The sequence below is a fragment of the Schistocerca piceifrons genome, chromosome 4, assembly GCF_021461385.2.
Source record: "Schistocerca piceifrons isolate TAMUIC-IGC-003096 chromosome 4, iqSchPice1.1, whole genome shotgun sequence".
Classification (NCBI taxonomy): domain Eukaryota; kingdom Metazoa; phylum Arthropoda; class Insecta; order Orthoptera; family Acrididae; genus Schistocerca; species Schistocerca piceifrons.
The window spans coordinates 4,501,290-4,515,684 of NC_060141.1; the positions used below are offsets into that span (position 1 = coordinate 4,501,290).

Sequence of the window (14,395 nt, forward strand, 5' to 3'; positions counted from 1 at the left end):
CTTTAGAAGTTTCATTACGTTTAGTGTATACCATGGAGGATCTCTCCCGCTATGAACTGTTCCACTGGCTATGTATGTGTCTAGTGCCTGGTCAACTATTCTTTTAATCTTAAGCCAGTTCCTCTGCGTGTTTCTATCCTGTGCTGATAGTTTCAAGTTCCTCACTGAGATACGATTCTACTGCTTTTTTGATCTAGTTTGCTGTACATATGTATCTTTCTATTTGTTTTAGTTTTCCTTTGTACTTTGACAATCATTGTTGTCACACTACATCATGGTCGCTGATACCAGTTTCGATGTGGACATCCTCAAAGATGGCAGTTCTGTTTGTTGCCATTATATCTATATATATTTCCACCTCGAACTGGATTTCGAACTATCCGTTCTAGGTTACTGGGTCTTGCCCAAACAATCTGCTTTAAGGTTCGATTTCTATTTCGGTGGATTTGAGTTTCTTCTCTACTGCGACAAATACACCACCTGCATTTCCCGCTAGCCTATTCTATCGATAAATACTTACATTTTCCCTAAAAATCTCACTGCTATCAATTTCAGGTTTCAACCAGCTTTCCATACCTACCATTGTAAGTGAGCTGCTCTGCTTTCCAGGAATGCTTCAAACTCTGGCACTTTGTTGCTTATGCTGTGGCAGTTGACTTCTAGGTTTATGGTATTGTTGCTTGTGGGGGAGATTCTTTTGGATCTTACACTTATACTTCTGGGTCTCCTACACTGTCTGCTTTGTTGTACACTGCATTCTGATGACGAAACTGCTTTAAGTCATGTAATGGTCGTGCGAATAATGGCTAAAAAGTGTTCTAAGAACTGCAAGTGATCTTCTGTATTGAGGAAGATGAAGTGTTATTGTACGCAGTGTCAAAGACATACAGCTTCGCGTAATACTGGAGCAAATAATCATATCCATCATTGCCCATTATAAGTATATCTATTAGGAAACCCTGGAGTTTTCTTTTCTTTCACGCGATACATCTGTACTGTACAGTGACAACTTGTGAGTATATTGGGACTTTGGTTAAAGTAATAACACTTCCTTTGAACACTCTTCTCAGGCAGCATGTAGACTGAATAGCTAATGCACTCCGGTTTCATTTTCTGGGAAAACCCAATAGCCCAACGTATTTAGGTTTTGTGTCCTTGCCGACGCAAAACACTGCGTCATGTTCGCATGGGGTAAAATTCCTGCTCCGGGGAAAATCCGGCAGGCTTTAGGGAATCTCCATAGATTCGAACCTTCTAGGTTGGTACGCAGCTTCTCCAGCTGCTTTTTAGTTTATACAGTTGGCAGTACTGTTTTCCCGCCCTGTCATTGTTTGTAAAATAGTATCTTAGGTGTGTGTGGTTTCTGTTTGAAATAGTGAGTTTAGTGTGGGAAGATTTTTGCTAACTGTTTCTTTAGTATAACGCTTAATGATGGATAGAGGTAATTACAAAGCGTAACAACAGTGATGTTCTGAAGATAATTGTTGTAATTAAGTTGGCTGTTGCTCTGACTTTGATGTTATTTGACGAGTTGTGTCGTGTGTTGTCATTCACGTTCGTAAGAGAAATCATGGCATAAACGAATCCTTCCAAATTTCCTTTACATCACAGTATGTGTTGCTCATCCTAACATTCTGCCCTCAACAAATAGTTCAGACCAGCAGAAAAGATATCTATAGCTCTCTTACAACTGGGGGAAAAAATATATCAGGGCTGTTGACCGGCCATGCCATTAATAATCATGATCGCCGTTATATTGACTTTATTGGTGAACAGCTGTTTGCCGTATTTCAGATTTATTACAGAACCGACAGCGGCAATGATTCACATTTCCGGTGCTCATATTAAAACTAGTGGCCTTATGTGCAAGTTGACAGATGTAAATAACTAAAAGAAAACTATAGAGCAATTTGAAACATTTTTACTGTCAAGACAGCATTTTCCCCTGACTGTCATTCCCAGCAAATCATCATCATTCTTGCAGTGATAGTGTCCACCTGTTGAATGAGTTGAATTCTTTGAATGTAAAACTTAAAGCAAATGTCTACTGTCCTGTGAAAAATATGAAGTTTTATACATATCTGCAATTATTAGTACTGCCAGCCATGCGAGCAGTGTTACACGTTGTAGGGCTCTTTCTTATTTTGTTTTTGCATTTATTGTTATTGGTGCTGTATGCAAAGGGTGTCTTTTTGTTGACAGTTACCTTTGCAGTTAATGAGTTCCTGAAATTTGTAACACTTTTGTTTTCACACCTTTGGAGACTCCTGATATAAGCTGAATTCAATCGATATAGTGAAGATGCGATCCAGAGCTGTGATTATGTGATGATAGAGAACTGAAATTGTCATTGTTGTTAACAAACAGTGCCTTATGCTGAGTATAATTTGGTCCTTTTCTGGGAGTGAAAGAATTCGTGGATGTTGGATGATTTTGGGCCAGTACAGGATGTGTCTACCTATTGCCGTCTTTCAAGTATTAAACAATACAACACACCGCAGCATCGTTGTTGACACTGTGAATCTAATGTTTATTCCAGTGTGCTACATGCTGTGCGAAAAAAAGGGCAGAGCCTTTTTTCCTTATAACTGCCCACCCTCTCTTATCTGCAGCAGTCCACAAGCTAAATGGCAATTTTGTGTTTATGGTCCTAGCATCCACTGCAAAAGGGACAATCTGTATTGTGTTTATCGTATCAGGGTATATGTTTCTCATCCACCATTCCTTGCCTGTTATTTCTGTGTGCATGTGATGGAGATGATATAGTGCACTTAACACTGTGTGCTACATGTAGTTACAAGGTCCTATCTACTCGAACGTAGAAGATATGTCAATGTTTCAATATTCTTTTGTGACTATGAATTTGGATGCTCAGGTGATTTTTTTTTACAGTTTAACACCATTGAAGTTGGGTCACACTGATATGTGTAGAAAGGTATACAAAATAGCTATTTTGATGTGTGGTTTCAAGTTTGTTTATTTGTCTTTTTCCCCCCCTCTGTATTCAGTATATACAAGTAAATAATTTGGTATTGTACACGCTAAATCTGAATGAGCAAGTGACTGAAGGAGTCAGCTTCTCACTCCTCATCCGTTCTATATGAAAAAAATCAACATTGTTTACATATTATTTCAATTTGATTTCATCAGATCATAGTTTCTTGAGTAGATAACATCATTACTTGATGTGATAATTAAGGTTCATTATCTGACAGAAGCAGTGTTGAGATTACATAATCTAGTCTCACCATAATTTGACGATTAAGGTTTGATCTTTATTTAAGAGGACCGGTGATAAACAGCTTGAAAGATATCATGACACAAAAATTTAATTTCCGAGTAAAGTTCAAGGCAGTTGGTGGCTTTGCAGATATTGATGTTCAGACCAAACTTTATGCATAATTAAAATTGTTGTTAGGTGCGATACGTTCAGTTTAGGAGATGGAAAGGAACTGCCCAGAGCAGGTGGTACTCCAGGGAGGCTGGGCAGTTTATTTGATCAATGGTGAGCCTGAGTTGAAAAGGTGTGCTGTGACAATATGTAGTGTTTGCGTCAGTTTTATTGGTTGAATATTTCTCATACAATTTTACTGTGAATCACAAGGCAGAGGTGTATGTATTCCCATAAAAAACTAAGAGCAAGGATTGTTGCCTTTTCTTAACCCTCAGTTTTATTGGTTCTCACACTGCAGGATCACTTTATATGTGCCCATGTTACTTGAGAAACCTTTAGTTGACAGTCAGAAAACGTTTAAAATTGCCTCTGCGATTCACAACATTTGGTTCTCGATGACCGCTCTTTACAGTTTAGATAGTAGCATCCTTAATGGAATTTGACCCCAGGAATTACTCCCAACAACATGAGTTACATGAATCTATGTGCCAAATGGGCACTGAATCAAGGAAAATGAGCTCAGTTGCTCCAAGTGCTAGAGGCCAGTTATTCTAACTTCATGCATGAGCAAAACTGGAAAAAAAAAGAAAGAAAAAAAGGTTAAATCACAACTAGACATGAAGTTTGGAGACCACAAATAATTACTTACTGTCATACATCCAAAAACGGCTTCAGAAAATGGGAGCAGAACCTAAAATTAATAATTGCAATATTAACAACTGACATTTTGGATCATTCTGGCCAGTGCAGATTCCTCACTACAATATTCTTCTATATCTCTGCTGGCTATTATAATGAATGAATAGCTTTGTTAATATATAAGCTACATTTGCACAGAATTTGTTACCTTCCTCACAGGTGTATTTGGGTTGCTTCGCCTCTGTGAGGCATACACTTAGTTGAACAAAGATATAGCGGGCAAATATTGAACACTGCAAGTCTCCCTTAAGGTGTGGTCCTCACCTCAGTATTGTATACTATATAGAATTGATACTGAAACTTCCCTGTCCCCAGCTGTTAAACTGTTAGAACATGCTGATGGTATATACTTCTATTCAATGACCACTACTCTCCGTACTATCTGTTATATGTTAGATTGTACTACCACACTATTAAAAACTGGTCTAGCAAGGTCATCTTTCTAGTCCCACTTGTTGCTGTTTACTTGGAAGCATGTACAGCATCTTCCTCCATTCATGAAGTTTGGAGACCACATAAAACCAGCAACTCTTGACTACTTGATTCTCGGGACCAATTTAAGACTAAAAGCCTACTGAATATGCCCAAATTTGACACCTTCTGAGGCTAAATCAAATTTTCAATGTTCCCCCATACATTGGACTGTTTGTTGGTGGGGCACAAATCCCAAAACAATAATTGCACTGTGTCAGACGCTAGTGTGACCTCAGTTATAGTGTGGCTTTTTACCATTATGCCATAAAGTTGGCATTCAGAAAATTAGATGAAATACAGCGCCACTGCATTGGAATGTTTTGGCATTAAGTCTCCAACACAAACCATTGTTTTGCTCTTTGAATCATGAGAAGTGCCTGTTCGTGTTGAATGCTAGTTCCTTAATGCAGAAAAGCTGAAGTCGGGAGTCTCATCTTGTTCAGAAAGAACACTAATGTACAGGGAGTTCTTTTAAACAATCACAATTTCTCTGTTGCAACAAAAAGTGCTTTGCTGAAAAGTAATCGTTACTTAACATGAATGTTTCCTACTACCCAGTTCGCTAGACAAACCCACACATTAATGTACATTTTTTCCGGCTACTTTCTCTGCGTAAAATACACCTGCATCCCGTATCTGAAACTCCTAACATTGATATCATACTCACAACAACTGTGCGAATGTAGTGGCCAGATACATTTATGCTATTCACTGCTCGATCAAAAATAACTTCAAAAGTAAATAGATAGTGGCAACTTTTGTCATTATCTAAGTACAGAACAACCATACAGCATTTCTCAGAATGTTTCCATGTTTACTTCAGAGGTAGCGGACATCATCCAAGCTCTGAAGTTCATCAGGCCTAGAATTTGATCATATCTGACTCATCAAATGTTTAGGAAGAAATTTCTGGAAAAGTTTGTTTGGAGCACAGCGTTGTTCGGATGTGAGTCATGGACTCTTGGAAAACTGGAAATTGAGAGAATCAAAGCATTTGCGCTCCCCACAGAATTGGTGAGGAGAGGAACATGTAGAAAACACTGACAAGAAGTAGAAACAGTATGATAGGACATCTTAAGACACTAATATGGCACTAAAGAATCAAAACTGTAAGGGAAACGGAGATATCTAACAAATAATCAAGTACAAATACACTTTTCAGGTTTGCTGCTGGACAACATTGTGCAAGTTCCACAATATTTCATTGATACCACTGTTTGACACCTTCAGGTGGTGGCAGTTGCTGTAGTCATTGCCACAGGATGCACCAGTCATGTCTTGTAGCAGTGATGACAGCAGTTAGCACCACCTGAAGATGTCAACTAGTTGTATGAATGAAATATTGTGAAATTTGCTCAGTGTAAACCAGCTCCAGTGGCAAACCCGAGAAGTGTATATGCAACAGATCCTCTGGTTAAGCCTGAATATTCGCTAACAATAGAGTACGTTTGGTAGAAGTATGTTTATGAGGTGAGGATGTTGATACAGGAGAGGCACTTGTGAAGGACCCTATGAAACGGGTGAAAATACTGAGAACCTTCCACCCCCTCTCTTCACCCCTCATACCTCTCAAAAGTATTACTCAACCTGCCAGCATTTTAAATGTAAAGCAGGTGGTGCTTTAGCTCGAGCAGTGTGGAACACCACTCAACTTACTCTGGATACCACCATAACGAGGCTTCCTGCAAAATGAACATGTGGATTTCGTCCCGAAAGATGCAGTGCCTGATGGGCAGTTACCCCTACCGATTTCAGTGCATCCGACCTTATCACTGAATGTAAAGGGATATTATATAATGCATGGAAAGAAGAGTTGTTTATCAGTTGGAAATGAGATACTCGACTACTAAAATCTGTCCTAGTGATGCGCTTATGAAATTACCGCGTCACCTCTGTAGGATAAACGCTAACTTGACATTATAAAATTTTTTAAATCACATATTCTGTTTGTGTAAGTGATACCATTCATATGACTGTTGTTACAGTAGAAAATGTGAGAACTTGGAAAATACTCTTTTTAAGAGACTATAACCTTCACATCTGATAGTGTCTGCTCCTGTGGAGAGCTTCTGTACCATGCTCTGCCAGGGGATTGTGCTCTATTGACATACTGCATCATCTCGTGGAAGCTGTCATACAACCAGAAGATAGATACAATATCACTTCAGAAGAAATTATTGTAGTGTACTGGTCATCTCCTCCCCCCCCCCCCCCCCCCCCCCCCCCCCCGCGTCAAATATTTTAAAAGATTTGTAACAGTTGTATTTTACCATGCTGTGTTGATATTATCATTACCATTTTCTCTTTCCTCTGCATATTTTAAAACAAATTTGTCTTAATCTTCAGGGTCTTATATAATACAGTGCTGGTTGTGTAGAATGCACACCAACTGCAAATAAATAAATTTAAAAAAGTTCGTGCCCTTTTAACAAAAGCATCTTTTACGTTGTACAACTGTCATCATTGTCACCTTTGGTCTGAAAATTTATTTGTTGCAACTCTCCACGCTCCTATCTTGTGCAAGCTTCTTCATCTCTGGCTAATTGCTGCAACTGTTTGTCATCAGTGGTTTGCAACTACACTACACTCCAGACAAATGTGGTCAGAAAAAACTTGCCAACTTTGAAATTTATATTTGATGTTAACAAATTTGTGTTTTCCTGAAATACTTTTCATGCTATTACCGGTCAGCATTTTATATGCTCTCTACTACTGCCACTGTCAGTTATTTTGGTTTCCAAATAGTAAAAGTCATCAATTACTTTTAGTGTCCCATTTCCTGATCCTTTTCCCTCAGCATTGCTCAATTTAATTTGGCTACTTTCCATTACTTTTGCTTTACTTGTGTTGAAATTCATTGTATAATATATTTTTAAGATATTGTGTATTCCATTCAGCTGCCTGCCTCCATAAATGAGCATGCAACGGCAGAATGCCACGTAAGGGGCTCGAATTCGATTCTCGACCAGGTCAGAGGCTGGGTGTTGTGTTATCATTATTTCATCTTCATTGACACGCAAGTCACCAGAGTGATGTCAGTTAAAGATACTTGTTATCAGGTGACCAACTCTAACCACATTCACATTTCGTTTCCATTCGTCTGTTCTTCAGAGTAAATTGCTGTCTCAAATAGAATCACAGTGGTGTCAGTAAAGCTCAACTTTTAATTCTATTTCCAAATTTCTGTTTGTTTTCCCTCATTTCTGTTTGTTTTCGCTCACAGCTTTCTGAGTGCAGATCGAATAACATCAGGTTAAGGCTACAGATTTCACTACCTTCTCAACTAATGGCTCCCTTTAATGTCCTTTAACTCATATAACTGCTTTACCAGTTTTAGATAACCTATCACTCCTTGTATTTTGATTTTGACACCATTAGAATTCCAGAGAGTGTATACCAGTCAGAATTTTCAAAAGCTTTAAATTTTGGGTCAAACCTACCTTGTGTGTTCCTAAATTTCTCCTTAATTCGGACGAATATTCCCCAAGGTTAGCTTCTGCCAGTTTTTCATTCTTCTGTAAATAATTTGTCAGTATTTAGCAATTATGGCTTATTAAACTGACAGTTCAGTAATACTCACACCTCCCACCGAACTACAATATTAGTGCACTCGACCTTGTGTGGCCAGTATTAGAAACACATGACGATGTTACGGTAAAGAAGTATAGTTATGACTAAGCAAAATACAGTTCACTGTGAAAGACTTCAAGACAGTTGTGCATATACTAGCAAGTGTTTCAGTTTGTTCTTGTGAAATAACATGATAAAAACTTACAAGGAGCCGACTGAAGTGCCCGTACTCTCAGGTGCAGTGATGTTGTGGTTGAGTGATATCAGCACCTGCCTTACTTAGACTCAAGTTTATTACATTCTTCTCGAGGTCTGAGGACTTTTCGCCTGCGTCATATACCTAGATCATAAAGTGGAATAGTTTTGCCATGGCTGGCTCTCCCAAGGGTCTCGGTAATAATGAGCAAAAGTTGTTTACCCCTGGGACCTTGTTTCAACTTAGATCTTTCAGTGTTCTGTCAAATTGAACACCTTGGCTGTAAACAATGCTAAGGGTCAGATTGGTTGGTTTGAGAAAATTCACATTAAAGTTTCAATAAAATTTTGTAGATATTTCAAGTTAATCCATTGTGACTTTTTATTCAGGTAAGTCATTATTTTCAAATATTTCTCGAGTAATGACATATTTTTAAAATTGTAAATTCTGTCCAAAATTTTATTCTTAAAAATATGTCAATGGGTACTTTACATTGTTTACCTGCAAACTGAGTGCACATATTGCGGGTTAGCATTAAGTTACCATTGTTTTCTTGCTGGGCAAGTTAATGAAACATTACTGTGAAACCTCTCAAAAATATGAATTTAAAAGGCACAAATTGTTTTAGTGTATGATACTAAGATTTCCAGTACTGATTTTGCAGTAATAAAGTATAATGACGTCAAAAATTAATCTTTTATCCAACACAGTATCAAAGTAATTAAATGTTGCATTGCTACAGCACGTAAACAATGAAAGTATGTCCCATAACATTTTTGCCATCGCACTGTCAGATGAATTCATGTAAAGTATGGTCAGGGACACAACATTGTTTACTTGCTTGAATAATTATTCACATTTACTTGATTAGCAACAACTTTTGAAGTGCCTTTCGGTCCAGAAACATATTTAGCATCTTTGAGTCATAGTTATCGACATAATTCTTGGATTTGTACAAATTGTCCCTGAAAACCACTTTCCTGGCATGAACACAGCATACATTTCCACTACAGGCAGCATCTTTTTGACACTTACTACTGTTTACATGCACATATCCTGACAAAGCTGCCTTAAGTGAAAACCTGAATTCAGAGGTAGAGCTGCCATTTCGCTTTTAGTAGTAATGAAGAAGTATGTGTAATAATAAATATTAAACGAAGTTACTCATATATTATATATACACTCACTGCCTTTGTTATCTCATATCTGCTACTATACATGAACTATTACTTGGCATCTACCAGCAAGGGGAGTTGGGAGTAAGCACTAGGGCTCCTGAGGGGGGAGGCGGGGATGCCTCTGTGTACTGCAAGCGCACAGTGCAGGCAACATAATAGTGTTTCTTAAACTTCCACAAAAGCAGCTGTGTGTAGGACAGAGTTAATCGTCAGTTAAATACTTTATGCTATTGAAATTGAGATCGCTATTCGTACTGACATTTAAATAAAGACATTTACAGTGATTTTTGATTTTTATTTTTATTTTATTTTTTTTTTTCATCACAGAACTTCACTACTTCATCATTATTTTACGACAAGCGCTCCTTATAACCGAATTCTTTTTCCGAACTGTAGTCGACGGTAACTCCCACGATGGGCCAGCAACTGGATCATCACTCATTTTCGAAACAGTGAAAATGCAGCTACTACACACTGATGGCAACAGCACAGCTGAGATACCGACATACCAGGCAACATAGCAGACCATATATGCAGTGTACACTGCACAGTTGGCGACATGTAGAAATCGCCACGCCACAAAATCTCCCAACTGCTGCCGATAGTTTCTGATTTGGGACTAGGGGGCCCGCATGCCAAGTTATAGTTCTCATACAGTAGCTACCCGTATGTTGTGTTGTATTTCTTTTGCCATTTTCAGTGAATTGTTATTTAATTCTCACTTAAAAATTCCCATCAACCTCTGATGCTTCAACTATACCTTTGGCAGTGTTCACATGTGCCCCTGAAAATGTTTGTTTAAAATCTGGTTTCGAAAACTCTGTTTTTCCTTCATATAATGAATCTGAAACCTTCCAGTGTCCCTAGGTTTCTTCCACGCATATAACTTCCTTCCCTGATTCTTAAAAGAAATGTTAGCAATGATTAAGTTATACTCTGTGTAAATTTCTGCTAGGTGGCTTCTACTTACATTCATTTCCCCCAGTCCATGTTATTCTGGTATTTTTCTTTCTCTTTCTTTTCCTGCCATCAAATTCCAATCACCCATCACAATTAAATTTTCATCTCCTTGAACTATCTGAATAATTTACTTTCTCATCATCCTTTCTTTCAGTCTCCTCATCATCCGAAGAGAAACTAAGTGGGCTGGTGTCGTAACCATAACTTAACACAGACTCACTCAGAGAGAAAAAACAGACTGTTCACATTGAATCAACTTACAGCCAAAGACCACCCCATGTGTTAGATGATTTTTGAAAGAAGCTACATTGATTGATTCTGTGGCATTAATTTAGTACATTAGAAAAATAGGGTTTCATTTGTTAAAGTGAAATATAATTTCTATTGACATTAATAACATTTTTATCGGATTTTGTTTTATGTTGAGATTAAAACTACCTGGGTCACTAGTTTTTTTGGCGTGCACATAGCATACTGAATATTTCCATAACTATCCAGTAGGATAAAGAAATAGAAATAATGAATTAATACAATGAAAAGTAGCATCCCAGAAAAAGCCAAGAATTACACAAACATCAACAAAAAGTGGTATCAAGTGATTCACTAACGGTGGGACCTGCATTGATAGAGTTAATTCTGAAGAGAGAAAATTACCTTAAGGTTGCTACAACCTGATATTAAACATACTTCTGTGGCAGGAAGAGAACTCCGTACCACGAAGATGTATCTGGCGTGGACTATACAGGGTTGTCACAGGGTGCAAGTGGTGGTAGGCAACAGCTGTGGCACAAACGTGTGGTGTCACAGATTAGCAACAGTTTACAATGATGTATTAATAGAAGTTTCACATTACTTAGCTGGAGTATGAAAATTGTGTGTGGCAATATAGATCAGTGTTCATTTTCACTGACCTGTCTTCAAACCTTGGTATAGTCCTATATGCAGTGAACTATGACTAATATGACTTGTATAATGTCCAGTTTGGCTCTACTTGGTGGTGATTATATGTGAGTCCTGAGCACTCACTGTAACACTTTCCTGAGCTACTGTCTTGTACACTGCTGAGGGGCTTTGTCTGTTTATAATCACATTTGGGCGGTGGATATCCACTTGGAAACTTTTTTTGTGATGTAAGGTCGAGAGAGAGAGAGAGAGAGAGAGAGAGAGAGAGAGAGACTTTATGTTGCACCTGAGTTGTAGACAACTCTGCACTCTTCTGTCTCGTATTGTTTGGAGTGGCAATTACCATCCTTTTGTAGAGGTACAGCTTGTGAATTCTTTAAATGCGCTGCTTTGATACGTGAACTAAAAGACTCGTTTATTATATTTGTTAATCAAGTATGTATACTGACCATGTATGCTTTCATAGCAGAGACCGGCACAGGATAATTTCTTGTTTGTTAATTTTTGTTGTGCAAACATTATCATTGTGCTGACCATATAGTTTATTTTGGGTGCTACGCACATCTTATTAGGGAAATTTTATTGCACTTCTTTGCAATACCCAAAAAATAATCATTTACAAAATGTACTAGTTCTTGGAACTTTCCAATTAATCTAATTGTGTCTTTGATTTTTATTTATTGTGTTCATGTCTGCCTTTTCTGGTGTCTGATTTCTTGTTTTATGATGTCCCATACTACATTACTTATTCTCTTTGCAATATATATATATCATTTTGTCATTAAATGATTTTTACATCAAGTGTTACCTCCCGAATATCTTTAAATGTGTAATGAGGGACTTCTGAATTAGTTCAGTGTTTTTGTAAAGAAGTGAGGTAATTTATTCTGGGAGAACTTTCTAATAACCATTTATTTTCCTCAGCAGCTGCTGCTTCTGTTGTAGTGGCAACTTTTGTAATACCTGCTCAAAAATTAGTTTGTACAGTTTTCAGAATTTAGAGAATTTTTTGTGTGTGTTGTTTTCTTTATGGACACTTCACCTCAGGTTAAGTTTCCCGGTATGCATGGGAAATCATGTATTTTAGTCTTAGAGAATATTCTTTTATATAAAAAAAACAAAAACAAAGATGAGGTGACTTACCGAACAAAAGCGCTGGCAGGTCGATAGACACACAAACAAACACAAAAACACACACACAAAATTCAAGCTTTCGCAACAAACTGTTGCCTCATCAGGAAAGAGGGAAGGAGAGGGGAAGACGAAAGGAAGTGGGTTTTAAGGGAGAGGGTAAGGAGTCATTCCAATCCCGGGAGCGGAAAGACTTACCTTAGGGGGAAAAAAGGACAGGTATACACTCGCACACACGCACATATCCATCCACACATACACAGACACAAGCAGACATACACAGACATGTGTATGTGTGGATGGATATGTGCGTGTGTGCGAGTGTATACCTGTCCTTTTTTCCCCCTAAGGTAAGTCTTTCCGCTCCCGGGATTGGAATGACTCCTTACCCTCTCCCTTAAAACCCACTTCCTTTCGTCTTCCCCTCTCCTTCCCTCTTTCCTGATGAGGCAACAGTTTGTTGCGAAAGCTTGAATTTTGTGTGTGTGTTTTTGTGTTTGTTTGTGTGTCTATCGACCTGCCAGCGCTTTTGTTCGGTAAGTCACCTCATCTTTGTTTTTGTTTTTTTTATATATAATTTTTCCCACGTGGAATGTTTCCTTCCATTATATAGAATATTCTTTTATGTGCATGTAGTTTTAATTTTTTCTAAGTCTGCTTTTAGCTAGTAATCGTTATTAATTTCATGTGTTACACTTGTGTTTGTGTTTATGTTTATCTCTTTACATAAAATTATGTTGATTTTGGGAACTGAGAACTTGACAGATCTCAGTTAATTTGTTAAAGAGTTGTACACACATTGTATAAATAGCTGTTTATGAATGTCAAGCTCTGTCAATTCATTGGCTGATATCCAGAAATTCTTATCAACATAATCATAATGTGGCCTATTTTTAAAATGCGTGCCACTTCTGATATACTGTGCTTCTCTGGTTAACCCACCTGTTGGAGGGGTGTGTGTGTGTGTGTGTGTGTGTGTGTGTGTGTGTGTGTGTGTGTGTGGGGGGGGGGGGGGGCTGTTTTGGATAACATTTTTTTCATTTTAGCTGTCAACATCTACTAAAGTGCTTTGTATTGTAATTATGATATGTAGTTTTGAAAGGTTGAGAAGGTCAAATTCAAATACTTCTATTAGGATTATAGTAAATCAGTGTACAGTGTACTGTACTTGTGAGTTTGTAACATATGAATCACTCATTCAGAAAACTCCGTAATTTTTGTATGTTTCTTGCATCCCTCCAAATGTTTCTGAGCAACAGTGCCACGCCATCTTTTCATTAGAATGAGGTTAGCGAAGATGATTCAATGCATTGTTCAACAGATTGTAGGACAATCTCAAATAGCAATAACACATGTACTGTAATTTGTGTTATATTGCACCCAGTAGGTTCTTGAAACATAATAAATTTGTAATTCAGGTTTACCTTGAGTGCCAAAAAACCAGTGTCAGCTGTCACCATATCAGCCACGAAATCTACTTCGGGGCCTCCCATTGCGTCTGCATGTGACTGTAACACTGTTTATGCAATTTCTTGGTCTGTGGTTTCTTGCAAATCGTCTGCAGCAACCCATTCATCCATTTTGCCCATGGTTTCAGATCTGGAATTCTTTTTACCTTTTGTGTAAAGTTTTCAAAATTTGGGATTATCTTCCTAAAGCCCGTCATATGAGTACAGTTTTCTCTAGCGCCTTTGAAGAGTTTCTGCATTCATTCTATCCAAAGCATGCGCAAACCTATAAATTACCTGTCCTTACAGCTTTAATTCTGCCAGTACCTCGTCCCCTACTGTCCAAAATTCACAGCTGCTCTCCTATAGACCTTGCAGAACTAGCAGGCATGGAAGAAAGAATATTGCAGAGATATAGCTTAGCCACAGCCTGGGGGCTGGT

At 38.0% G+C, this 14,395-nt stretch overlaps 1 protein-coding gene across 1 annotated transcript in view; it reads left to right on the forward strand.

Annotated features, from left to right (window-relative positions):
* Window positions 1–1,341: 1,341 nt before the first annotated feature.
* The window catches only part of LOC124795177 (nuclear pore complex protein Nup205-like), a 295,244-nt gene continuing 282,190 nt past the window's right edge, over window positions 1,342–14,395 (forward strand). Inside the window, exon 1 of the mRNA XM_047259077.1 lies at window positions 1,342–1,441. Within this exon, the coding sequence (XP_047115033.1) occupies window positions 1,429–1,441 (13 nt within the window). The 5' untranslated portion in view covers window positions 1,342–1,428. The remainder of the gene's footprint in view (window positions 1,442–14,395) is intronic.